Consider the following 25,860-nt stretch of genomic DNA (forward strand, 5'->3'; position numbering starts at 1 on the left):
TGCACGACCTGTGTAACCACCGTCTGGCTGGATTCATTTTAGGGCAGGTCCTGCGCCTCTCTGTGTGTATGGGGATCGTAAGGCCGTCATGTTTTCCCCAAAGCCACGGAAGAGTCAGGGGCATGGGGCCAGATGGCATGGCTTTGACCCTGAGACTCTTGTAACCTTACTGTGGAGGCAAGTGGTGTGTGAGGTGCCTCGGACACGGGGTCCGTGAGACTCACAGGGGGTCCTCGTGCCTGTGCTGTGGGGGTTTCGGGACACGCCATCAGCTGGCTCGTGAGGGGGGACACGCAGATTCACCAGGTGGAGAACGAGGTGGGTGGATGTCTGTGCCACTGGACGTCCCACTGGACGGACGTGTGGGAAGGCCCGGACTTCTTCGAACAATAATCCCTAGAGTGCGTGGCCAGAATAGAATGTTCTCTCTCTGTGTAGACTGGGTCTGAGTCCTGTGTGAGGCTCCGAGGATGAGGCCGTGACCTGTCTTCACAGCAGGCTCAGGCATTTTGGAGAGGAAGTGAAATTTTAGGGGGGGGGAACCCTTGTTAACATGAGTTAACGGTGTTAATTAGTTACCGAATTAACTAAGTCTGTTAGTTACCCGTGTGTGGAGAAGGGGAGAGATTGGAATGGTGGGAGCAGGCTCTTCCCCAAAGGGGCCCCGCACCAGGGACCACGGCGGATTAGGAATGGTTTCTGGCTGCCCGGGTGCTGCATTACTAGAGTCCGGTCGTTGCTAGAGAGACTCCGTGGCCCGCGGAACCCAAAATACTGTCTGACCCTCTACGGACACAATTTGCCGACCGACGCTCGGCACCTGTACTGGGCTTTAGGGCGGCAGCGGGAGGAGGGCCGCAGAAGTGAGGACGGGGTCACAATTCTGGACTCCGTCGTGTAGGGGCCGTGGTTTGTGCTCGTCCCTGGATCATAGCTCGCTCGTTTACCACCTCCTGACCTGGGGGCGGTGGGGGGGGGGAGCTTCGTACACCTGTTCTCCGGGAGTGTAGTGCGTGCACGAGACCATCCTGAAAACAAGAATGTGACTGGCGCGTGCTTCTGCACGTGGCCAGGAGTGTCGCGGCTTCGCACAGTCCCGTGTCACTTCCGACGGGAGAGCCTGTGGGTGGGAGAACGGACTGGACCCCATCTCCGTCGCGAGGCTCCCTGTGCCTGGGGTCCTCCACCAGATGCGGGACACCGGCCCCCACCTCCCCAAGCCGTCCTGCGAGCAGGTGGCTGGTGGCCGAGGAGATCTCAGTAAACACGAGCTACCATTATTATTTCTGAATTCCTGCTCGAATGAACGTGGCTTTTTTTTTTTTTCTGCCTTGTGGGAAAACCAAAAACTCTCCCCCAAAGCCTGGAACTGCTAAAGCCTTACTCCCTGAGCTGACAGGCACTTGTCTGAAATCTCAACGCTGACAGGCAGCTGATCAGAGGATGTTGAGTCTTTTGACGATGAAATAAATGTCAGATTTTAAATTCGGAAGAGACACGTAGGAGAGCAGATATCCACTGACATTTTTGGAACTCGGAGCTAGCTCCGAGAGGAAAAAGTGCTACTAAATATCATTTGGAACTTTTCTCTCAATTCGTATATACTGACAGACATTTCCCAACTTTAAGTAGGCAAGCAGGTATGTAGAATGAATAGATACGACCCTCTTGATTGAAGGATCAGAAAAGAGACCCTTTACTTATCCTAAACTACTGTGATTATGAAGTTTAAGTTCATTTCATTAAAATCTTTGTAATTTCAAAATAGAGCTACCCATAGCATTCACAGGCAAATTAATTTAATTGTAAATATCGGGAAGTTCTCTGCCTCTCTCTTCTCCACCCTCAAGCCTCTCCATCCTGTTAGAAGACTGTTTTAACTAGGATCAGGGCACCTGGGTGGCTCAGTCGGTTAAGCGTCTGACTTGGGGCCAGGTCATGATCTCACAGTTGGTGGCTTCGAGTCCTGCATGGGGCTCTGTGCTGATGGCTCAGAGCCTGCATCCTGCTTCGGATTCTGTGTCTCCCCTCTCTCTCTGCCCGTCCCCAACTCACACACTCTCTCTCTCAAAAATAAATAAACATTAAAAAATTAGAATATAGGGTATTTATCTACTGCCTCTTTATGCAAACAAGAAGAAATGGAAGTATGCATGAAGATTACGCAACGTTTGGTATATAACATGTACCACTGCATATACTTTGCTCTTTTCACTTAATGTCTTTTGCACATCTTTCCACTGTAATGCGTAGAAGGCTTTTCTGCTCTGTCTGCGGTGGCGTGGTATCCACAGTGTGGACGTTCCACGGTTTATTTAACCAGTGTCTAACTCGCATTGTTTTTAATCTTTTGGCATTTTGAACAGGACCACCGGGACTCTTTAGTCAATGGTCACGTGCATAGAAATGGGATATCTGGGTCAGTGGGTAAATGTAGGTAAAGGTTTGTAGATTTTGACAAAAAACTCTTTCCACGTGCTGTGTCATTTTGAACTTCAGTGTGTAAGCCCACCCTTTTCCATTCTCCTGCTTTTACTGGTTTGATAGTCTTTTAAAAAATTACGTTTATGCCCTTCAGCTTTTATAACATTGTGAGAAATACTGTAATGAACATTTTCATGCCCCGGATTTTTTTCTTCTATGGACAGATTCCTAGAAATGGGGCTTTGTGATCAAAGGATTGAAACGCCTTGAAGGTCATGGGTAAATCTCGCCTGATGCCTGTTAAGGCCTGTCATTGCTTCTTGCCATTAGTCACGTTGATGGGTTTCTCCTTGACTCGAACCAAATTATTATCATTTAGAAAACGTGCAGCTGATGGGGCGCCTGGGTGGCTCAGTCGGTTAAGCGTCCGACTTCAGCTCAGGTCACGATCTCGCGGTCCGTGAGTTCGAGCCCCGCGTCGGGCTCTGGGCTGATGGCTCAGAGCCTGGAGCCTGCTTCGGATTCTGTGTCTCCCTCTCTCTCTGCCCCTTCCCCGTTCATGCTCTGTCTCTCTCTGTCTCAAAAATAAATAAAAGGTTAAAAAAAAAAACTAAAAAAAAAAAAAGAAAACGTGCAGCTGATTTTTACAAGTGGAAAATCAACCCCATCATTTCCTACGTGTGTCATCAGGGTGCAGAGCACTTAACAGATGTCACGGTCACGGAGCTGGCTAAAAGGCAGACCCGAGCCCAGAAGCCAGTGCCCGCGTTCCCAGGAAGAGACACCTGGCACGTTTTCTACACGAGTTCACACCAAAGCATGGGTGATGACATGGTTCCCTGGGCAATTTTCACATAAATTCATTGGGCCCAAACGAGTGTTTTTATTTCCCTGTAGAGCAGATCACACCTAATTGCTAGTAGTCATCGAGCCTTCCACTCTGCAGATACTCTCCATGTGGCACATTATACCAGGTGTCATGTAGAACATTCTCCCAGGTAGTTGCTATTCCACGGGCATAAAAATCCTCCCTGTTACGAAGGACGCTTCTAAGATAATAGAAGAGGTAATTCTTTCAACACGGTTATCCCGGAAAGGAGTTTCGGAGCGTCACATGGTGTGGACCTGCTTTTATGGACTTTCTCCGCCATGCCAGTGCCGTGTGAGTTCTTTGGACGCGGGAGAGAGCCAAGCAGATGCAAATTGCTGCCCTCAAGGAGAGCACATCCTGGAGTGGGGACAGAATCGAAGGAAGTTGAACAAGACAGATAAGTGCCGGGGAGAAGAGGAAAGTCCGGAAGGATGCTGAGAAGTGTGTGTGGGGAGAGGGTGATGAGTTGGCTTATGAGGCCTGACACCGCGGGGGACCCTGGCCGTCTGCAGGCAGGGGAGATCTGCCGAGGTCACTTTGTTGTGGGCACACGGCCGGCGGGGAGCCCAGAGAAGGCACCCCAGCTCCTCCCTTCATCTTCGCACAGGTGAGCGGCCCAGGAGCGGAGACCTGGTCTCACACAGCCCTGCAGAACTTGGACCTTTGTCCTTCTGGAACACCAGGAAATCCGTCCACAGCTGTTGGCGTGTCTGAGGACTTGTGAATGAGGACAACACGGGTTGCACAGAGTCGGTTGTATTAGTTTTGGTCCCATAACTCTATACTGATGATTCTCAAGTGACCCAAGAGTTTTACGTCCGTAAGAGAACATGGTCCCTGTAGACCCATTATCGCTTCAACGACTTGGTCCTTCTTATTTTTTTTTTTTAAATTTACATCCAAGTTAGTTAGTATATAGTGAAGTAATGATTTCAGGAGTAGATTCCTTAATGGCCGTTACCCATTTAGCCCATCCCCCTTCCCACATCCCCTCCAGTAACCCTCAATTTGTTCTCCTTATTTCTGAGTCTCTTCTGTTTTGTCCCCCTCCCTGTTTTTATATTATTTTCATTTCCCTTCCCTTATGTTCATCTGTTTTGTCTTTTAAAGTCCTCATAGGAGTGAAGTCGTATGATTTTTGTCTTTCTCTGACTAATTTCACTTAGCATAATACCCTCCAGTTCCATCCACGTAGTTGCAAATGGCAAGATTCCATTCTTCTTGATTGCCGAGTAGTACTCCCTTGTAAATATATACCACATCTTCTTTATCCATTCATCCATCGATGGACATTTGGTCTCTTTCCATACTTTGGCTATTGCTGATAGTGCTGCTATAAACACGGGGGTGCATGTGTCCCTTCAAAACAGCACACCTGTATCCCGTGGATAAATGCCTAGTAGTGCAATTGCTGGGTCACAGGGTAGTTCTATTTTTAGTTTTTTGAGGAACCTCCATACTATTTTCCAGAGTGGCTGCACCAGCTTGCATTCCCACCAACAACACAAAAGAGATCCTCTTTCTCCGCATCCTCGCCAACATCTGTCGTTGCCTGAGTTGTTAGCCATTTTGACAAGTGTAAGGTGGTATCTCATTGTGGTTTTGATTTGTATTTCCCTGATGAGAGTGATGTGGAGCATTTTTTCATGTGTCGGTTGGCCATCTGGATGTCTTCTTTGGAGAAGTGTCTATTCATATCTTTTGTCCATTTCTTCACTGGATTATTTGTGTTTTGGGTGTTGAGTTTGATAAGTTCTTTATAGATTTTGGATACTAACCCTTCATCTGATGTGTCATTTGCAAATATCTTCTCCCATTCTGTCAGTTGCCTTTTCGTTTTGCTGATTGTTTCCTTTGCTGTGCAGAAGCTTTTTATTTTGATGAGGTCCCAGTAGTTCATTTCTGCTTTTGTTTCCCTTGCCTCTGGAGACGTGTTGAGTAAGAAGTTGCTGTGGCCAAGATCAAAGAGGTTTTTGCGTGCTTTCTCCTCATTTTGATGGCTTCCTGTCTTTCATTTAGGTCTTTCACGACTCCGTCCTTCTGAGGCCGCCCTGTGTGTTCTCCACAGCTGAGGGCTTCACACACAGGGGCACCGGCCCTGGTTGGGGGGGGACCCAGGTTCTAACCCTGGGCTGGAAGTAAATACGATTTACAGACACGTGTTATTATGGGAATTCCCAGCAGGAATGCTTCCTCCTGGAAGCCTGCTCCCAGCTTGTTGCTGGTGTTTTCCTGGGATTAATTTGAAGTTTGCGTCTGTGTTTCCCTTTCAGGAAAGGTTGCATCAGTTTATTTGATTATGTTCGAATCCCTCAGGGGTGGGCTTGGAACAAAGCTTCACGTTCAGGAAACAGTGAACAGGTTCTGCCGTCAGAGCACCGGCCTCGTTCGTCCGGGGCTTTTCTTCTCTCCTGGAATACTCTTAAACTTACAGCTGTGCTCCTACACCGTGGATCCAGGCCACCATGTCAGAGCTGATTTTGAGTAAGTCTTGTGGTTTGTTTTCATATTTAATAGAGCTCCCAGCATCCTCCAGCCGAAGGATGAAGTGTGGGGATGGGCGAGGCGTGGGGAGCAGGTGGGGCGTGCAGGGGTTCCCAGCACCGCCATGATCACTTGTCCCTGTCGTGAGATCACATGTCCCATTCCCTTTCGTGACTCTTCGTCTGTCCGTCTGGTGAACTCATCTGTACTTGGGGTCTCTTTGGCCAGGCCCAGGAGAGGGGGAGATTGGAATGGCCTTGCATCAACGTGAATTCTAGAATAGTGGGTGGGGGGCTGAGCCTGGGGTGTGGATATGCAAGTCATGTTGGGAATTGTCTGACTGTGGGACGGAGCTGTAGTGGGCACACCCTTCCTGATCTCCTCGTGGTCCTGTGTGAGGACTTAGCGAGGGCCAGCCTTCCTCATGGAGACTTAGGAGACTCCGATTAAAATGAGAGATATCCTGCCTCCCCGAGTATTAGCTTTTACAGTCTTTGGCCTTGGCCTTGTGGGAAGACTGAGGGGTTGAGTGCTGGATGGATTCCTGCATTGTAGCCAGCCGAGTGGTCTTATCATTACCATCATCAAGCCAGATGCCTCATTTAACAACCGGAGGGGTCTCTGTGATGACAAATACTCTTCTCAGGTGCAAGAAGCTAAAAACGTCAGAGGTGTATTTCCTCAGAGGGGAGCCTCTTCTGTTTTCTAGCAGGTGGGACACGGGATGGGCGGTCACGTCACCCCTTTGTGTGCTGATGGGGCAGATGGGGGTCTGGTGGGGTGGTGCAAGCATTGGGAACCTGCTGCGGCCGGGGAGTCTGGTGCCGGAAGGGAACGTGGGCTTCGCAAGCCTCGGGTTAGAATCCTGGAATTACTACTCGTCACCCTGGACTTTGGGCCAATTGTTCATCTTCTTCAGCCTCACTTCTTCACGGGTTAAGGGAGGATAATTAAGCGGACTTCCTGCCTCGGTAGGGCGGATTGATGAATTGCAGAGTAGAAGTGGGGACACTGATGCTAAAGCACAGGGCAGCTAATCCTAAGAGCATCACGAGACGCCATTCAGTGTGATTCGATGGGAAAATCGGTGTCTTGAACCTCCCCTATTTTATCAGTGCAGGGGGCAGTTTGTTTGCTTGGCTGCTCGGTGGCTGGGGAAAGGAATTGTCTCCACCGCAGTGAAACAGGCATCGTCCCATCGATGTGAGTACTTTTTTCTACCCAGTTAGCGAGGCAGTATAGGAGAGAACAGGATAATGTATGGCAGGATTTCTCTTTGAGTAGGATTTTCAACTGTCAAATGGTAATACTCACCCTCGTCATGGAGCTTACTCTCTTCAGGGGGAAAAAGGCAAACAGACCAAGATGTGCACATAGTGTGTGTCAGAGAATGGCTGGGGTGGGTGAGAGGGGAAGGTGACAGGGAGTGATGGGTGCCAGCATTTAGGGGGTGCGGATGGTTAGGGGTGCGGGCAGTTAGGGGGTACTTGGGGTTAGAAAGGCGACGGTTAGGGGTGTAGGCGGTTAGGGGTGCGGGCGGTTAGGGGTTTGAGCGGTGGGGGTGTGGGCAGTTAGGGGCGCAGGTAGTTGGGGGTGCTTGGGGTTACAGGTGTGGACGGTTGTGGGTGCAAGTGGTTAGGGGTGCAGGCGGTTGGAGGTGCAGCGGTTAGGGGGTACTTGGGGTTAGGGGGTACCCGTGTTTTTATGTGGTGATCAGAGGACTGAAAGCTAGTGGGGGATGTAAATAGGCTGTAGACCACTGTGCTTTGGAAAACAAAGGTTAGTGACGTTTTTGTCCCAGTGATGGTCCTGCTAGAGTGACATGTGATTCTTCAGGCTTGTCTCACTTGTAGTCTCAAAACAAAGTGGGGCCCTTTATAGGTAGGGCTCCTGGGTGGCTCAGTTGGTTGAGTCAGACTCTTGATTTTGGCTCAGGTCATGATCTCAGGGTTTATGGGTTTGAGCCCCACGTCGGGCTCTGTGCTGACAGTGCAGAGCCTGCTTGGGATTCCCTCTCTCTCTCTCTCTCTCTCTGCCTCCCCTGCCCTGCTGGCAGTCTCTCACTCTCTCTCAAAATAAATAAACTTAAAGAATGGGCCCCTTTCATGATTCTCAGACTCTTTTTACACCGAGAAGATGGTTGAGGCCCCGTGTCCCAGAACGTCGTGGGTGCTGCGCAACTCAGTGCACAGCGGGTTGCAGTTTACGAGCAGTTAGAAGTGAACTCCGACGATACCCCGAGGTGGAGACCCGTTTGGAGATGGCACAGGAAAGATCTGTCACGTGTGCGGCGTGCCCCAGGTCAGTGGGTGCTGCTTGCGGTTGGCAGGCGTCACCTGCTACGGCTTCCAGATCGCGAGACGAGGAGACTGAACGTGGGTGGACTCCCGGGGGGGCTGCAGAGTTTGTCCGCGGGGCCCTCCGTGCGGGCTCCTGGCCCCCGAGAGCAGAAGCGCATGGAAGGCTCCTGTTCGCATTCCCTCTGAGAAGTGTCCTCAGAGCTAAGGCTGTGTGGGCTGCACCCTCTGGCCTGGGTCCTCCTTCTAGAACACATCCTGGGAGCCTGTGGGTCTCAGTGGCGGGAGCGCCCAGGCGCGGAAATGGCAACATGTCCTTGAGAGGCTGCTTGCCCCTGTCACGAGCACCCACCATGTCACGTGTGGAGCAGGTGCACGTGTTAAGGGGCATGTTTGAGACTCAGGCCCCTGCGGTCCTCCCGTGGTCTTGACCGGGGACCTGCTCGCAGTGGGGGGTTTCCAGCAGGACTTCCCACAGTCTTGTTCAGGAATCCTTGCTTGGCCCCGTGTGCGGAAGCCGAGATGCCAGCCTCTACAAGCAGGGTTGGCAGACTTTTCTGCAAAGGGCCAGATAGTGAGTATTTGAGTTTTGCTGGCTTACGTGTCTTTGTGTGCTTGCGACTAGGTCATTTTATAATCTTTAAAAATGTAAAAAAAGTATTCCGTTTGAAGGCCATCTGAGGAAAAGGCCTGGACCTTGGCTGCACACGGAGCCTGCTGTAGGAAGGCCCGCGCCTGCCTTCTGTGCTGCTAACAGAGCACTGTGCCTGCCTCTCGGGAGAGGAGCGGGTGGGCTCAGGGGTCTCGCTGATTTTCCCGCAGCCCGCGGCCCCGGAAGGCGCCACACCTGCCCTCCCCGGCTTCCTGTGGCAGCTCCTTGCCCTGTCCTGTCTGCTAGGTCAGAGGCCTGGGGCTGCCCGCCGCCCCCTCTCACACCCACACCCGACTGTGAGCCTTCCAGCAGCTTTTCTTGCAGAGTCTGTCCAGAATGTGACCGCTTGTCATCAGTCCTGTTTGTCATTGCGCCCCCCCTGCAGGACAGGCACCGACCTCTGACCTGGATTGTTGCAGTCACTCCCCGGCAGGCCCCCCCCTTCACCCGCCGGTGTAAGGAGCACCCTGCACCCCTGCACAGGGTCTCTGCACCCCCTTCCCGTCCCTAGTTAATGCCCCCCCCACAGGACTCACGGTACTAACTAACATGCTGTGCATTGTACCCGCTGACCTTACAGACGCATTCTCCGTTCCCCCGTGGACTGTAAGCTCCCGGAGGGCAGGCCGCCTGGTCTGTGCATCTGCTCAGCGGTATCATTCCCGGTGACTGGAACAGCGTTCGGGCCGGGCGCTGCGGGGACCCCTCCGGTTGGTGACCTGGTGCAGGTCTCCGCCCTCGGTTGCAGCAGGTATGTGAGCCGAAGGACCCTTGCGGCTCACGTTTTCTCCACCCCAGCGACGTCGATCCGCATTTGAAAATGACGAGTGTGTGCGTAGCGTTAGAAAAACAAAACCCAACCAAGTAAATGTGAAGAGCGATCCCTGAACCGGGCAGCACGGCATGCAGCCAGCGGATGTCCCAGCAGCCGTACAGGGGCAGGTGTTTGTGGGAAGGACGGCGGGTCAAGGAGCCACCGGGGGAAGAAAAGGAAGGCTTGTTTCAGGCCAGGTCGGGTTCTTTGCAGGGGGAAAGAACAGCAGGGTTTTGATCCCGCGGATGGCCTCCCCGGGGCTGATCGGGACATTTCGGAAGGACTTTTAAAAGGTCACGTTCCTGGGAGAGGCTGAAACTGGAATCAGATCTCAGTTTGCTGAGCTGGGCGGGAATGACTCCATTTGTTAAGCGTGTATACCTTTCCCCGTTGTGTAGGGCCTGCGTGATTCCTCTGGCATGTGCCTTGGTCCTGGGCTGCGTGTGTACCTACCAGGACCTGGGGCGGGGGCCACCGATGCCTCCTGGTGATTTGAGACCCATCAGTGGGCCCCAGTGTCTTCCTGCCAGTTCTCTGTCTCTGGAACCGCCCGCAGCTCCTGCCTCCCTCTCCCGCAGCCCTTCAGCCTCCCAGAGCACTCCCACCTGCCTCCTGCTGTGTTTTCAGGGACCCTGTGCCCTCTTACCTTCCCCGTCCAGCTTCTGGACAGAAAGCAAAGACTAAATCCAAATATTCTTGAACTTTTGAAATATTTTTGAAATATCTTGAAATATTCTTGAATATCCGTGCAGTGAGAAATGTGCTCCGGGGTGCCCGGGTGGCTCTGTCGGCTAAGCGTCTGACTTGGGCTCAGGTCATGATCTCAACGGTTTGCAGGTTCAAGCCCCACATTGGGTTCTGTGCTGACAGCTCAGAACCTGGAGGCTGCTTCAGATTCTGCGTCTCCCTCTATCTCTGCCTCTCCCCAATTCGCTCTCTCTCTCTCTCTCTCTCTCAAAAATAAAAAAAAAAAAATTTTTTAAAAGAAAAAAAAAGAAACGCGCTCCACATAATTGGAAGCCACAGATTTTACTTAATTTTCTCGTTGAAGTAGATCAAAGAAGTTAAAACCACAGCCTAATATTGGTAAGAAGGTGATTCCCCTCGATTTCCCTAAAGTTCCTCTGAACAGATCCCTTGTCATTTTATACCTTGTACTTGATCTTTTTCTTTCTGGATGGGATCTTCCAAGGTAGGTGCATTAGCCAGAGAAAGAGGGTTTGGGTTATCAGTGGGTGCTCTGTGCGTGGCGCCTCTGTTGCTTGTAATCCCGAGTCTAGAACAGTGCTTAGAACGTTGTGGGAACCTGTAGACGGTGGCTAAGTTACTGTGTGAATGGATTAGGGAGTGTAAATCAGGACCAGGAGGGACAGGACCTGGGGAGGTAGAACTGCTTCGTAACACAGGACCTGCCGTACATGCTCTAATGGACAGAACGGGGCCCCTGGGCGCGGGCACATCGTGTGCTCTGAATTGGGGGCTGTGGTAGCAGGGTTTTCTCAGGGAGGCATGTTTGTCCTCCACTCCTCTCACGTCGGGACCCATTTCTCACCTCCGGGAAGACATTCTGTTGCCATGGCAGCAGCCGGAGCAGGAGGCCTGTCACAGGAGCAGAGTTGCACCTGCTCAGGTGGGTCCGAGGAGCAGGGGGGATCCTGGAGGCCGGCCCTCCCAGCCACGGTGGAGGCGAGGCCGTCGGTCCACGGAGGATGGCGATGCACCATGAGGGTTTGCGTGGTCGGTGAGCAGCAGAGCAGAGACGATGATGTCCCCGGTTTCCTGACTCTTCCCAGAGGCCTGTTTCTACCCCCACCACATGCTCCTCCCTCCATCACGTGCCCCGAACTCACAGGATCGGCAAGACCCCACACCTGGGAATTCCCCAGACTTGTCCTGGCAGCAGGGATCCCACTTGGTGCCTGGCCTGCCAATCTCGCGAGCTGGCCAGAGCCGTGCCCCCCAAACCGTCCTGCCGCCGGCCAGGACTGACCTCCCCGCCACGGCGGGAACCAGCCTCCCGCAGCCCACCCGTGTCCTGTGGTTCGGGGCAGGGAGCCGGGACGGCCCACGGCTGCTCAGCCTTTGTCGTAGATGTCAGTATATCTGGCTGCTCATTTTCCCGTGCCCTTATCTGAAACAAAGTAGGAGATCGTGACTATGTCACTGGCAGGTCGGCCAGAATACATTAAGGGTAGTTCATTATCAGGTAGCAGGAGGTGGTGTTGGGGCCGGTGTGTGGCCTCTTAGCAAATCCCTAAATGGCATAGACTAAGGAAATCATCTCTAAGAGGACAAACGATCCAAAGACCCCCTTCGGCCTTGGAATGTAATGATTGTTTTATGTATGACTTCTAAAGTGTCACTTGTGGTAGCCAAAGTGTAATGTTTTTGCGGGCGAATTGAAGTAGAAACAATAGGTCCTTTGTGTCTCCTCTGCACTTCATTCCTGGATGGAGGTCAGAGAGGCAGGCTTGTCTGGGGCCGTCTGTGGGAAGTCAGCTGTGATGTGGAAGCCACCAAGGCATTTGCAGCTTGCGTTTTTTTGCATATTTGATTGCATAAAATAAGGAGTATTTTATCCGCCTTAGAAATGAGACCGGGAGTTCTCTGCCATGAATGCCGATCGTTTCCCAAGCCACACGGCCCACCAGGGAGGCAGCTTCGGGGAGCAGGTCCGCAGAACCGCTCAGCCTGGGGAGGAAGAGTCTCAAGGTCATACCTCAAGGTCATATGTAGTCCTGGCCGCCACCGGAAATTCCTCCGGGGGCATTTTCAGCAGGATTTTTGTCACATCTGTGTGGGTTTCCTGGGGGCCTTGCTACAGGAAGTTTTCCGCCAGCGGTCTCTGCATCAGTCGCGACGTTTTCTTCTGTCAGGGCAGGTGCACAGACTCTGGGTGACATGATGGGGGCAGGCCGGGGCCTGCTCCGTGGGAGGAAACAGCTCCCGTTACGTGGGCCTTCTTCAGAGTCCCGTCGACCTTGGGGTACTGTGCGGTTAGGAAGCTGCAAATGATGGGCCTCTTCTTCTCCCTCACCTGTACAGGTGTGTGTCCTCGTGGGGAACAAAGCCCTCCGCGTGGCTATGGCTGTTTCTCCAGTGGATCTGTTAAGAACTGGTCCTCTGCGTGACGACAGCTCGGACAGGCCAGGGCCCTCTCTCTGGTCCGTCCCTTCTCCGTTGTTGATCGTATCTGCTCCCCTCAGGCCCCTGCAGACTCTGAAGGCAGGGAAGCCTGTTACGGGGGAAGTTTATTCCGCCCTTACAGAACCTGCATGGCGTGTGGTTGCATGTGAGCGAGCGTGTGTGGTCCTGTCCGGTCCTACTCGACGTCCTTCTTGGAGCGTCACTGGGTTCGTCAGCATGTTAGAAACCACACGGAGTTTAATCGTTAAAAATAAACAAGCCTGTCCGACTAGACTGAGGACAGTATTCCTCAGACTTTTAGTGTCACGCTTGATAAGTCTATTTGGGAAAACAATGGCTTGGAATGTTTTCTTTCCAGTAGAATCTGCATTCCTGTGTCTTATTTGGGTTTAAGTGGAAAGGCAAAGTTGTTTTGTTCATAAGCGTTTTATTTTAGTGCGGTTTAGATTTAGATGTACAGATTTAGATTAGATTTAGGTTAGCAGATTTGGATTTTGGTTTAGAAAAGCAACCCAGATACAGGAAGTACCAGGAGCTCGCCTGCGCCCACACCCAGCTTCCCTTATTATTGACATCTGGTAGGAGTGTGCTGCACTTGCCATGGCTCATGAACCGGTACTCACCTTGGTTTCGATGACCTTGACAGTTTAGCGGGGGAAGACCAGTCGGTATTTTGTAGATGCCTCTCGACTGGGGTTTGTCTGATGTTTTCCTCATGGCGATTAGGCTGGGGTTGTGGGTTGTGGGGAGAAAACCGCAGAGGCACAAGTGCTGTTTCTGTCCTGTCCTGTCACGTCAAGGGTCCGTGCGATCGTCGTGACTCCCCGCGGCTGATGCTTGCCTTGACCACCTGGCCGAGGCGTGTGCCAGGTTTCTCCGTGTGCAGTTACTCTTTCCCCGCATCCACCCTGTCCCTTTGCATGATGCCACCCCGCGCAGCCACACGTAGAGTCGGGAGTTGTGCCCCAACTCCTGGGGGGTGGGGAGCAGCTACGGAATATGTCTTTTCTCCGCCATTTATTTATCAGTTCCATCATTTACGTATATCATTGTGAGCTTATGGACACTTATTTTATATTTTTGATTATGCTCCCCATGACTTTGTCGCTCAGACTGTCCCAGCTTCAGCCATTGGGAGCCCATTGTGTTGCCGTGACACATCCCCAGCAGTGTGGCTGTTTATTTCGAGCACTTCCTTGCTTTGTGGCACTACCGAGTGTTCCAGGATCATCCGGAACGTTTCTTGTGTAAGCCCTTCGAGCCGCCCTTGAGCCCTCGTTCCTTTGTTGCAGCGTGGCCTCAGAAAGCAGGCTCTGGGCACTTGGTGTGCTTTGTGGCGAGCCGGGGCACCCTCGCCTGTGTGCGCCAGCCGGCAGAGCAGGGGACCGGCCGTGCGTGTGTTGTCCCTCGAAGACGCGTGTGTCTGTAAGCCGTGCCGAGTGTGGTGGGCTGCACCTGTGTTGAGCTAATCGTTGAGTTTGTGCTGATGTCTCCAGCTCTAAGCCAGGACCTCGTGGATCATTCCAGCCACCTCCCCTCGCTTGTCTGGGACCTTCCACTCTGACAGCGAGAAGCCTGACTCCCACCTTCCACAGTCCGCTTGCTTGTTTGTTCTAGTACACGGATGCATAGTAGTTTCAGAATTGTTAACCCACCCTCGAGCGGAGACGGCTTTGTCTGCTAGGGTCCGGGGCTTATGGACAGTTCCGTTTGCCTGCGGTCTTACAGGTTCTACTCATTTCCAGACTTACTCAGGTCAGGGCTTTTCCCCACCCCTGCGGTGAGGTCATTTGGTACCCTTGTAGTAGAGTTCGAGTTTCTCTTCCCAGCCTGCATTCCGTGCCAGGATGCCCTTCTTCCTAGAGTATTGTTTTAAAAACGTGCATGCATCCAGGTTCACTCCCTGTGCTGTGAAGTTTTGTTTCATGGGTTTTGATAAATGCATAGCGGCACGCATCTGTCCTTACAGTATTCTACAAAAGTACTTTCCATGCCCTCACACACCCCCTGCGCCTCACCTGCTCAGCCCTCTTCTCCCTCCTCCCTCCCCATCTCCTGGTAACTGCTCATCTGTCTACTGATTCTACAGTCTGCCAATTCCAGAATGTTCTATGATTAGAACCATATAGTATGTAGCCTTAAAAAACAAACAAACAAAAAAACCCTTTTGTTTCTTAGAGGTTTAGGTTCATAGCAAAATTGAGGGCCAAGTACAGAGTTCCCGTATCCGCTCTGTCCCCCCACAGGCACAGCTTCCTTCACTATTGACATCATGCACCGGAGGGGCACCTGTTACATGGATGAACCTGCAGTGACACATCATAATCACCCAAAGTTCATGGTTTACTGTGTCAGCTCAGGCTGCCAGAACAAAACACCACAGACCGGGTGGCTTAAACAACAGGACTTTATTTCTCATGGTTCTGGAGGTGGGAAGTCTGAGATCAGGTGCCAGCATGCTCAAGTTCTGGTGAGAGTCCTCTTTCTGGCTTAAGACGGCTGCCTTCTCACTGGGTCCTCATAGCGGATGAGAGATGGTGAGGGAGGGAGAGGGAGGTACCCACATTGTCCTCTCTTATAAGGCCACGGTCCTACTGGATCAAAGCCCTGCTCTTTTTTTTTCTTAAGTTTATTTATTTTGAGAGAGAGAGAGAGAGAGAGAGCATGAGCAGGGGAAGGGAAGAGAGAGAGAGAGAGAGAGAGAGAGAGAGAGAGAATCCCAAGGAGGCTCCACACTGTCAGCACAGAGCCCCACACGGGGCTTGATCTCAGGAATCGTGAGATCACAACCTGAGCCGAAACCAAGAGTCGGACGCTGAACCGACTGAGCCACCCAGAAAGCCCCAGTCTTTATGACCTCATGTAACCTTAATTACCTCCTAAAGGCAAACGGTCACATTAAAGGTTAGGGCTACCCCTTAGGGATTTGGGGAGCAGGAACACCGTTCAGAGCATCCATCTTAGGGCTCCCTCTTGCTGTTTATACATCCTGTGAGTTTTGACAAATGTAGAATGATGCATATTCACCATTGCAATTATGTTCTGAATAGCTTCACTGTCTTAAAAAATGTCTATGGGCTGCCTGTTCACTCTGTTTATCCCCTTCTCCACTCCCCCCGTGGGCAATCACTGATCTCTTTTACAGTCTGCATAATTTTACGTTTTCCAGAATGTCACGTAGTTCGAGGCACACAGTATGTAGCCTTTTCGGATCTGCTTCTTAGGAACATGCACTTACGGTTCCCCCACATCTTTCCGTGGCTTCATAGCTCCCGTTTTTTTAGCCCCGAATAATAGTTTATTGTCTGGATGTGCCCACTTAAATAAACTGGCATATTTCATTCACCGAGGCCCCATTCTCCCGTGATCCAGAAGGAGACACAAAGGAGGTCTAGCAGGGCGGTCACATGCCTGTGCGTCAGCACCTTGCAGACTGCGAGTCAGTGGGTGTGTGTGTGCTTGACCAGGTCACGCTATCTCTGTGCCTTGGTTTCCTCGTTTGTAAAATTGGAATAACCCCAGACTGTTAAAGTCCCAAAGTCACCGTGTGGAGAAATGAAATGATGCATGGAAGTGATGACCGTGATGCCTGATGCACGTTAAGCAACCAAGATGTGTCTATACGTACATACGTGTCTACATGTACATACATATGCATATATAGAATATGAGCATGTGCCTGTGACTAGCACTGTTAAGGAGAGAGAATGACACTTAGCCTTGGATAATATATTAGCAAGTTGGAGAGAGAAGCTAATACATACAGACTTGGAAAGCCACACTCCCCCAGAGAATGTCCTAAAAAGAATAAATGAAGATCAACATACCGAGTCTCGCCAGTGCCTGGCAGACACAGTGCTCGGCTGCGATGTTTGGAGAGATGACGTGCCTGTCGGGCTTAAGCCCACATGGGTTTTGGAGCCCGCGACCTGGGTGGGGGGTGCCGGAGGCAGAATGGCGTAGACCAGTGGCTCTCAACCCTCCCTGTAGAGGAGAATCCCCGGAAAGGCCCGTGGAGCCGCGCATTGCTCTGTCTGTCCCTCCTCCCCGCCCTCCCCCAGAGTTTCTGATTTTGAAGGTCTGGGTTACCAGCAAGTCCTCCGGCGGTGCCGATGCTGGTGTTGTGGGGAGCGCGTGTTCAGGGCCGATGACCACGTGCAGCAGAGACTCAGACAGGTCAGCAGCTGATGGGTTCAGAGGACCGGGGGGGACCTCACGACGCCAGGGGCTGATGGTGGGCACGAAGGGCTGGGAGGGTTCAGACCCCTGGTGAAGAAGGGGGAATGCAGCGGGGAGGCAGGATGCGGGGGGAGACGGCGCTTCTGCCAGCGGGGGCTTGTGGGTGGTCTTCGGGAGAGGGAAGGGTGGGCAGTGACCGGCTGGCAGTCAGTTACCCCTCCTCCTTTGCTCTCCTGGAAGGGGTGAAGGCGGGGAGCGTAGGGACCCGCACAAGCGCGCAGCCCCCAGCCCAGCGGGGGGACGTCTCCGGATGGCAACCAGAGCTCGTGTTCACATGCGACTGCCTTCCTTTTCGGCCCTTTCTGCTCCCGTGTCCACACCTCCTGCGCCACAGTGCCTGCTCTGCGCGACCCCCGCAGCGCTTAACAAGTAACTTGCCTGATAAACATTCTGAATCACTTACATTGAGCAACGCTTGTCATTGACCAGATGTGCTTAAAATAGTTGGCTTCATAGGACTTGACCTTCACATTAGGAAAACAAAGATTGTTTTTCTTTTCTTTTATTGTGCATTGTGATTTTCTTAGCAAATTCCTATTTCAAGTTTGCAGCTGTTCAGTGTTTGTAAAATCATATTCAGCCCATCCTGTGTGTCGGGAAGGTCCATGACGGGCTTCAAAAATATCTTTTGTTATGTCCCGTTGTCCCCCGTTTGAATCCTGATTTGGGGCACCTCAGAGAGTATCCAGTCTAGAGGAGAAAGAATACCGACTGACGAGGGACCAGGAAATTGGCATCTGACCCGCTTTAAGAGTAGCGCCCAGGGAGGGAAATGAGGGGCCGGGCTGCCTTGCGTGCAGGGCAGAGGGAAGCCACGGTGTCCAGAAGTCAAGTGGAAATCACGGTCTAGGAGGAAAGGAAGTGAGAGGTCAAGCCTGCAGTTTGTGCTAAGGATCACATCTTCGGAGAGGCCGTAAACAGGAAACAGAGCCAAGCCCAGAAGCCAGGAAGAGCGGGGAGAGTCTGGGAGCGACCAGGCCAGGAGGTGACCAGTGGTCCAGGGTGAAGGTGGTACACGGTGGGTGGGGCAGGCGAGCGTTCACGTGACCCCTGGTCTGCCCGGGACTCGGGGTGGGGGCTGCGAGGACTCTGTGTTGAAGGGTTAGATGTCAGCCGTCCTGTGGTGCGTTCTGGGGTGCCGTCCGATCGGGGGCCACACTGAACAGCGGACAGTAAAGCAGGGGCCTTTGGCTTTCGTGTGCTGCTTCTGAAGGTTACCGCCGTCCCTGGCACTTCCTGAAAGACTAAGTTGATCATACAGTTTCTATGCTCGCGCCTTGTCTGTCCCTTTAGTCCATATGGGTTCATGCCCAGGGCTTTAAACCTGATGCAGGACAGTGACTCCCACTTCCCGGACAGGTAAAGTGTCCCAGGAGTCCTAAATCTATCTCTTCTCACCCTTCCCAGCCAGTGGATGCGGGAGGGTACGGCGTGTAGTTTCATGGAGTGAAAACAACTACAGTTTCCTAGTCTGTCCAAAGTCAGTGACCCAAGCGGCAGAACCCTTCTCCCTTCCAACGTGGGACCTCTTTACCCTCAGACCGCTGCTACAGAGCCCTCCAGCATCCGAGACTGGGCCTTTGCAACAGAGCTCCCGGCCACCTGCCCCCAGCTGTCCGGGAGGGACGCACCAGTCAGCAGCCGCCGCCCACAGCTGCGACGCCTCTGGTACAGGTTTGTGATCCCTTTTAGGGATAGCGGACCTCCATAGTCAAAATGGGATCGTCGCTCTGTACAGTGAGCTTTAAGCAATGTTACTTGAAAAAAAAATCATTGAGGAATAAAACAAAAGAAGATGTGGAGGGATAGAGAGAAAGAAAAAACATCTTGGTTCACGAGCCCAGGATTCAGAAAATGCTTGTGGACATTTAAAATAATAATGATGATGAGGTTTTTGGGGGGGGGGGGCGGGTTCGGAGCTGACGGCCAAGAAAGAATTCTTGAAGATGTGTTTGGTGCAAAAAAGGTGATTTTAGTAAAGCACAGGAACAGGACCCGTGGGCAGGAAGAGCGGCACTGGCGTTGTGAGGCATGACGGGTTATACACTATGGAGTTGGGGGAGGTACAGTCAGGAAGACATTTCTTAAGGGATTTCCATATGCTAAAGTAGACTCCTGGGGTAGCAGAGGCCTAGCTATGGTCAGGCTAAGGTGGTTTTTGCCTCTGGCAAAACATTAGCATTAAGACAGGGGGAAGTTTCTGGACTTTAGGTTATTGGTAAGATTGCCCTTTTTTTGTAGTTGTACTAAGATGTTTGTGAACTGATGTGAACTCTTATCAGTTTAACCGTTTGTTTTCTGTCCTTTCCTTTGCTCTTGGGCACCCAGAAGTGCCTGAGGAATGTTACACATATCCCACGGGGTGTGGGGGGGTTATGTGTGCCCCGAGATAGCTCACTGACCCCAAGCCACCTAAGTGTTGGCCCGTTGGCTGTAGGTCAAATTATGAGGCTTGTTTAAATTATTTGGAAGACTCCGACCAATCCAAAAGTTCCTTGCGTTTGTGTCAAAGAGTTCTTTTCAAACAACAGAAAATACACTTACTTTAGACTAAGTTGCTCCCAGTGATTAGCTTTCCGGGGAGGGGTCCTGGGTGCCGTCCCTTTCCTGCCCTGACCGCTGATCTCTCCTCTTTGTCTCTGTGCAGATTCCTGCCGGCCTCCGGTAACTGCCGTCCTTTGCTTGGGCTCTTGAAGGTCAGGGTCTCCCCCTGCGTCTCTGTTATTTTTCATCACTTATGTTCCTTTGTTCTTTGTGTCTAATCCGTCTGAGTTCAAGATTCTGCAGTTACCTTCTCCCCCTCCCTGGACGCCCAGTGTAGGATCCACAGCGATGACTGGTGAAAGTTGAGAAGGGAATATGAGTAGATTGTAGAAAGCAATCGTGACAACTCCTCGCCCCTGGGAGTAGCTGGCACAAAGAATGGCGGTATCTAACGCCTCGTTGGAGAGCTAACTGGCATCCTCAGAGTCTGCCAAGGATGGCTAAATGAGACCTTGCAGGGGAAGAGGAGCGGGGGTCTTTTTACTGAGCACTTCCTACATGTGCCAGGTCCTGCACATGACCTCTCTTGACCTCACAGCGACCCCGGGAGATGGCGCTTCTCCACCCCCTCACCCACGGAAGCACACCGTGGCTGATGACGGTCAGGCAACCGCACCGTAATTGTCCTGGACGCTCAGTTTGCCCTCAGAGCACAGAGTTTCCTGTTGCTTCTGCTGTGGTCCTGCCACGCTCGGTCCGCCTGGTGAAACCTGTTCCCTCCTGCTTTGATAGCCACTCCCTGTTCCCGATGTGAAATGTAGCCTCCCTTCCACACTCAAGCTTCGTCTTCCTCATGAAGCTCTTCCAGTTTGCTGAGGAGTCTTCTACCCAGACTTATCTCATCTTTACCAAGTGCCTTGAGCACCGATTTCGCACATAAACCATATACTGCCTTATAGTATCGGTTAGCTTGCTCTTTGGCCAAGTGGGTTCGTGAACCGAATCCGAAGACGCCCCAAGGCAGGGAATTGTGTCTCCTGCATCTTTGAATCTTTCCAAGATGCTAGAATCATTTTGTGTATGTTCCGGTCATTGGTTGGTATTCTGATTTATTTTTGTTGTTCCTTCGTGGGTTAGGTCTTTGCCATTCTATATCCATCCCTCTGCTGTAAGTATGAGGCAGGACAAGACAGATCCTCCCTTCGTGGCCTCACAAACTAGCAGGGAACGCAGGTGTCTCTTGCTGTCTATGTCATTTAGTCCCTCAGTTCAAAGATGAGGTTGGGCAGAGAAGGATGCCAGGTTGTCTAAATCAGTTTGGATCCTGAAAGCTGGATAGTAGGAGCTCTCTCTCAGAGTTCAGATGGCTGGGGATTGCGCCTGAAATTTTAACTGAATCGTACTCGGTTCTGAGTTTGGGGAGCACGGGCACGCTTACCTACTGTGGGTGCACACTGACTGCCGGGCTTAGGTCGGGTGCCAGGGGTTCAGACTGAGAAGACGTAGCCCGAGATACAAGGATCTGTTCATTCACTCAACAGGCAGTTGTTGAGAGGTCGCTGTGGGTCAGGCGATGAGCCAGAGGCTAGAGGCACGCACCTTCCCTGTCTTCCCCAAGCAGCAAGCAGTGGGAATCAGTGTGATAAATACAAAGAGAAAACACATGCTATCGGGAAGCAGACTGTGGGCAGGTGAGGAAGTGACCAGAGAACGTCCCCGGAGGATGGGGAAGTTCCTGGGGTGCCTGGGGTTCACACCAGGCATCGTTGGATGCACTTGACCCGTGTAAATGAACAAGTCTGCCAAAGGCCCTTGCCTCCCTGAAGCTTACGTTTGAGAAAATCTGCCAGTGCTTAAGGAGGCAGTGGTGTTGGGGCTATTTCTGGGGGGGCCGGGTAACACCTGGGTGTTGTGGTGTGGAAAGGTGGATTCCATTTGGAGGGCACTGAAGACTGAGGGGGAGGGGCCACACCCACCGCTTTCTTTCTTTAATTTATTATTTATGTTTTTAATGTTTATTTTTGAGAGAGAGAGAGAGAGAGAGAGAGAGGAAGGGAGGGGCAGAGAGAGAGGGAGACACAGAATCCGAAGCAGGCTCCAGGCTCTGAGCTGTCAGCACACAGCCCGATGCGGGGCTTGAACTCATGAACCACGAGATCTTGACCTGAGCCGAGGTCGGACACCCAACCCACTGAGCCACCCAGGCGCCCCTCCACCGCCTTCCCTGAGATGTTCCTGCAATAGAAATCCTAGAACAGTCCCGTCTGATCAGACTATTTTAATGGAAGCTTCTTCTCCACGCTTGCCGAGGTTTTGCCCTCCTAGACGAGGTGCTCGGTTGGTGGGGGTGGGGGCGTGTCTTACTCAGTGCCCATCAGAAGGATGGAGGGAAGGCGGCAAGGGGGTGGGTCGTTTGCCATTTGGAGGGTAGACACGATCGTTACCCTCTGCGCGGGGGAGGGGTCACCCACAGACCCAAGGGACCCGGGGACCCCTGGTTAAAGCTCCGAGGACCCAAATGAGCTAAATCCCTGGGCCCATCGACCGCCCCTTGGCCACTCCCTGGGGCCCCATGTGGAGCCGAGAGAGGTGACTCCTGCCTCGGTTCTGCTGGAGGCCACGCGGGGGTCTGATGCCCTGTGCTTCTCTCGTTTCAGACTGTTCTGCCATGACCACAGCGCGGTACCGGCCCACGTGGGACCTGGCCCTCGATCCACTGGTGTCGTGCAAGCTGTGTCTCGGGGAGTACCCGGTGGAGCAGATGACCACCATCGCCCAGTGCCAGTGCATATTCTGTACTCTGGTGGGTCCTTCTGGAGAAATCCACTATTGGAGGGAATTTCGGGAGGCGGCCTCTGCTTTCGGTTTTAGCGGCACCCGGCAAATCTCTGACCCCACCTTTGCCAGCTACCGAGTCTGTCACGCGGTTGCTGAAGGAATCCTCCTTCAAATCAGTCGGGCCCCCGGGTAGATGGCCGTCACAGGTGCTCGTGATCCAGAAGTGATCAAACAGAATTTTAGAAGCTAGTGATGATGCAATTTAGAAGACCTGATCACGGCACGCGCTCGCCTTTCCAGAAGGGAAAAGCTTCACCTTACCTCATTGTTTAGTTTTTTTTTTTTTAAGTTTATTTATTTATTTTGAGAGAGAGAGAGAGAGAGAGAGAGAGAGAGAGCACGAGCAGGAGTGGAGGAGGGGCAGAGCGAGAGGGAGAGGGAGGGTCTATACTGCCAACTCAGAGCCCGATGCGGGGCTCGAACTCACTAACTGCGAGATCAGGACCTGAGCGGAAATCAAGTCAGATGCTTAATTGACTGAGCCCCCCAGGCGCCCCTACCGTTCCTCATTTTAAATTGAATTGTACAGTTCTGTGCTTGAGGTTACAAGAGTGCTGACCTAGTGATCGTGCACAGGTTGAATATTCAGCTATTTGCGTCACCTTTCTCTGGTGTGGTGTTAGAGGGGATGTTGACATCACGTTTAAATTTCCGCAGATTGTCTCCAGCACTATTTGGGGGCCAGATGATCTGCTGGTAGTGATTATAGGGACCTCTCTTTCCATCAGGCCTAAGTCAGACCCAGCATCTGACCCTTCGGAAAGGGAAAATGAGGATGTAGGGGTTTATTTTCAGATCATCTTAATTGAATTCTACTTGATGGTTCTTCCCATTCAAGGGGGGCGGGGGGGTGAAAGTCCAGAAAAGAAAAAAAGAACTGTTTTCTTCCAACTATAAGAAACCAAAGAAGTTGCTTCTGAATTTAACCGCGTTATAAATGGACCATCTGGGTGGCCTGCCTGTGTATGTTTCAGATGTCTAGGTTAGTACCGGGCACTAGCTGGCCGTCCCTGGCCTTCTGCAGGAGACGTGTTCTTCCTTCCTGGCCACGCTTCACAGGCCTTGTTTCGCTTGTCTCCTGATGTCCCTGGGGCACCGGCACCTTCAATGTACCATCTCCGTTTCACGGAGGGGGAGATGAGCTCGGCAAACATTTATGTCTCCATCTTCTGACTTGGGCTTGAACCAGCCGCTGGCTTTCCGAGGGGCTGGAACCCTGGGTTTACTCAGGACTCGTGATCACTAATCGCTGAAGGGTCTCTGGCCTAAACTGCAGCGAGTCTGCGTTGGTGTTGACGTGGGAGAAGTGTGTGTCGTTAAAGCCTCAGGAAAGTCACTTCAACCAGGAGGACAGGAAATTGCTTTTGACCTTTTCCTGAGATGGCGAAGGATGGGAGGGAGGGGGACGCGGGAGGGGCGGACTGACAGACCTCCAGCCGCTTACTGCGGCGTGTTGGACTCCTTTTCATTTCTAGGGGAAACGCCAGGATGGGGGGAGAAAGTCTGGGTGGATTAGAGAATCTGCTTTGTGCCCATCGCCTCCCTCTTGGCGGAAGCGAAGTCTTCCTCTGTCTCCACCAGTGGAGTCCAGTCCCCTCCGCCCTGCGCCTCTGGGCGACTTTGCTGTGTCTCCGTCACCTGCTCCTTCCCTGGTCTTTCACCCGCTTTCGCTGTTGCTGTTTGGGGTTTCTGTTCGTAGAGAATTGTAGTAAAAACCAGCAACTCTAATTCACATCATATGCTTAATGTAAGCCAGGGGACTTTGGAAGGGGGAAAATAGCTCTGTTCCCTCAAAGACGGGGTACCTGCAGCTCTAGGAGACGGCGTGACAGCGGAGATTTTTTTTTCACTACCAGGTATTAAAAATTAAAATGTTTAGAGCAGTTCTGCTCGTTTCTTCAGCGTGAATAGGGGAAGCAGGTGCGTGTTGACCGACCGAGATTGGGGCAGGTGCCCACGCCCCATTTCTTCCCGGTGTGGGGCCTCATGTCACCCCAGCCCACTGCCATGGCCGCAGCCAGAGAGTTGTGATGTCCCGGGGGACAGACGTGGGGACGTGGGAAAGAGCGAAGAGAGAAAATTGTGTGAGACCAGAGGACGCCCTCTTAATAAATAATCACGGAAGAGTTACACTTAAGTTCTGAGGCACATTGATTTTGAGGAGGAAAGGGTTCATGGGGAAACTGACTCTGCAGTCCGGCGTCTCTGCCTTGAAATGCAGGCTCTGTTTCTGACCTCGTAGGCCTTTTCGCCACATCCGTATATGCTGTTCCCCAGGAGTTAATGGTGGAGCCCATCCCGGAGCGAGCCGAGACTCGTGGTCTGTGTAATCGATGCTCTTCCTACAGCGGCCAAACGATGGCAAACTGTGACACACAGAAAAGTTGGCCTGACTGGAAGAAGGTCAAAAAGCAATTTTGACTGGTCAAAAGCAATTTCCTGTCCTCCTGTCCCACTACTCCGGACCCCACGCTTTCTGCCTCCTGTGTGGCCGTGGCCGGGCGTGGGAGGTGGATAACCCAAGGCTGCCCTCAGAGCACCCACTTTCCAGGCAGGTAGCACATTGCTCCTCTCCCCCCACGTCTACACTGCCGATTTCTGGTCAGGAGCCCCTCCAGGCCCTGCCGGCTATGTCACTGTTACGCTTTAGAAACCAGTGGAAACCCCAGCAAAACCCTCCCCGTCTGGCCCCATCACATCATGACACCCCCACTTGTGCTTGCCTGCTGTGATGGCTCTGTCCACACTCACGTGTCCTTCAATAGCTAGTTCAAGTGACCCCCTCTGTAGTTGAGACTCTTCTTGAGTGGAAATGCCACCGTGCAGTTGGGTCCCTCCCTTTTATCCAGCCTCAAAGCTCCATTCCTGACTCTCTCTGTCCACTTCCTCTATTCCTACGCTCAATGGTTCCAAACTGTCGGAAGCTTCCAGCTCCCCTTATTTTCTGGTTCCTTTCGTCCCACTGTGTTGTCATGATGTCTGCTTACCTATACCCTCCCCTAGAGGAGCAGGGATTTGGTTTTGTGTCATTGTCCACATAGTGGAGCTCACACAAAATGTTGCTGGAACGGCAGGCAGCTTGAGTTCTAAAATGGCTCAGGTGCTTCTCTGACTGTTCTCTTCTTCGCTGTCACAGCTACTCTTGCTCGGATCCTGCCTCTCCTCCTCTGAGACGAGTCTGAGAAATGTTAGTGTCTTCAGAGTTAGAGGAAGCTAACTCTGGCTCCCCCCAGGGTAGGAGTGAATCCTGGGAAGTAGTTTTCAAAGGGTCCTGCAGTTCAGGGTCTCTATTCAAACCAGAGTCTACAGGGGAGACTGAAACCATGTGAAGTGGTTGAACACAGGCCTGCTCTGCCAGTATGGTGTTTGGGGGCCACGAGCCCGGTGGATTATCTCTGTCCCAAGTGCTCTGAGCACCCTGGGCCTCTGAGGGGCACAGACTCCTGGCCTCTTCTCCGTGGGCTGGGGGCTCCGTGGTGTAGAGGGCCTCTTCCTAGTCTGGGGTCTCTAGATGGGGAAAACACTCGCAGGCTGAGGTGCCTTGGGGCCCAGGGCTGAGAATGGACCAGAGGGCTGGGGCTTCCAGCTGCCAAGGTGACAGGCATGTGGA

General features: G+C 52.3%; 1 protein-coding gene across 15 annotated transcripts in view; it reads left to right on the forward strand.

Annotated features, from left to right (window-relative positions):
• The window catches only part of RNF144A (ring finger protein 144A), a 164,868-nt gene that overhangs the window by 53,397 nt on the left and 85,611 nt on the right, over window positions 1–25,860 (forward strand). For 4 of the 15 annotated variants that reach the window (XM_078445038.2, XM_078445039.2, XM_078445045.2 and 1 more), the window contains one exon: window positions 22,070–22,215. In XM_078445038.2, the coding sequence (XP_078301164.2) occupies window positions 22,070–22,215 (146 nt within the window). Of the gene's footprint in view, window positions 1–5,688; window positions 5,780–15,030; window positions 15,160–16,750; window positions 16,866–17,108; window positions 17,298–17,368; window positions 17,914–18,468; window positions 18,603–19,575; window positions 19,625–22,069; window positions 22,216–25,860 lie in introns of those variants that run through there. The other 11 variants (XM_078445040.2, XM_081795153.1, XM_078445029.2 and 8 more) reach the window with 10 other exon arrangements.

Source organism: Panthera onca, chromosome A3 (genome assembly GCF_046562875.1).
Source record: "Panthera onca isolate mPanOnc1 chromosome A3, mPanOnc1 haplotype 2, whole genome shotgun sequence".
Lineage (NCBI taxonomy): Eukaryota > Metazoa > Chordata > Mammalia > Carnivora > Felidae > Panthera > Panthera onca.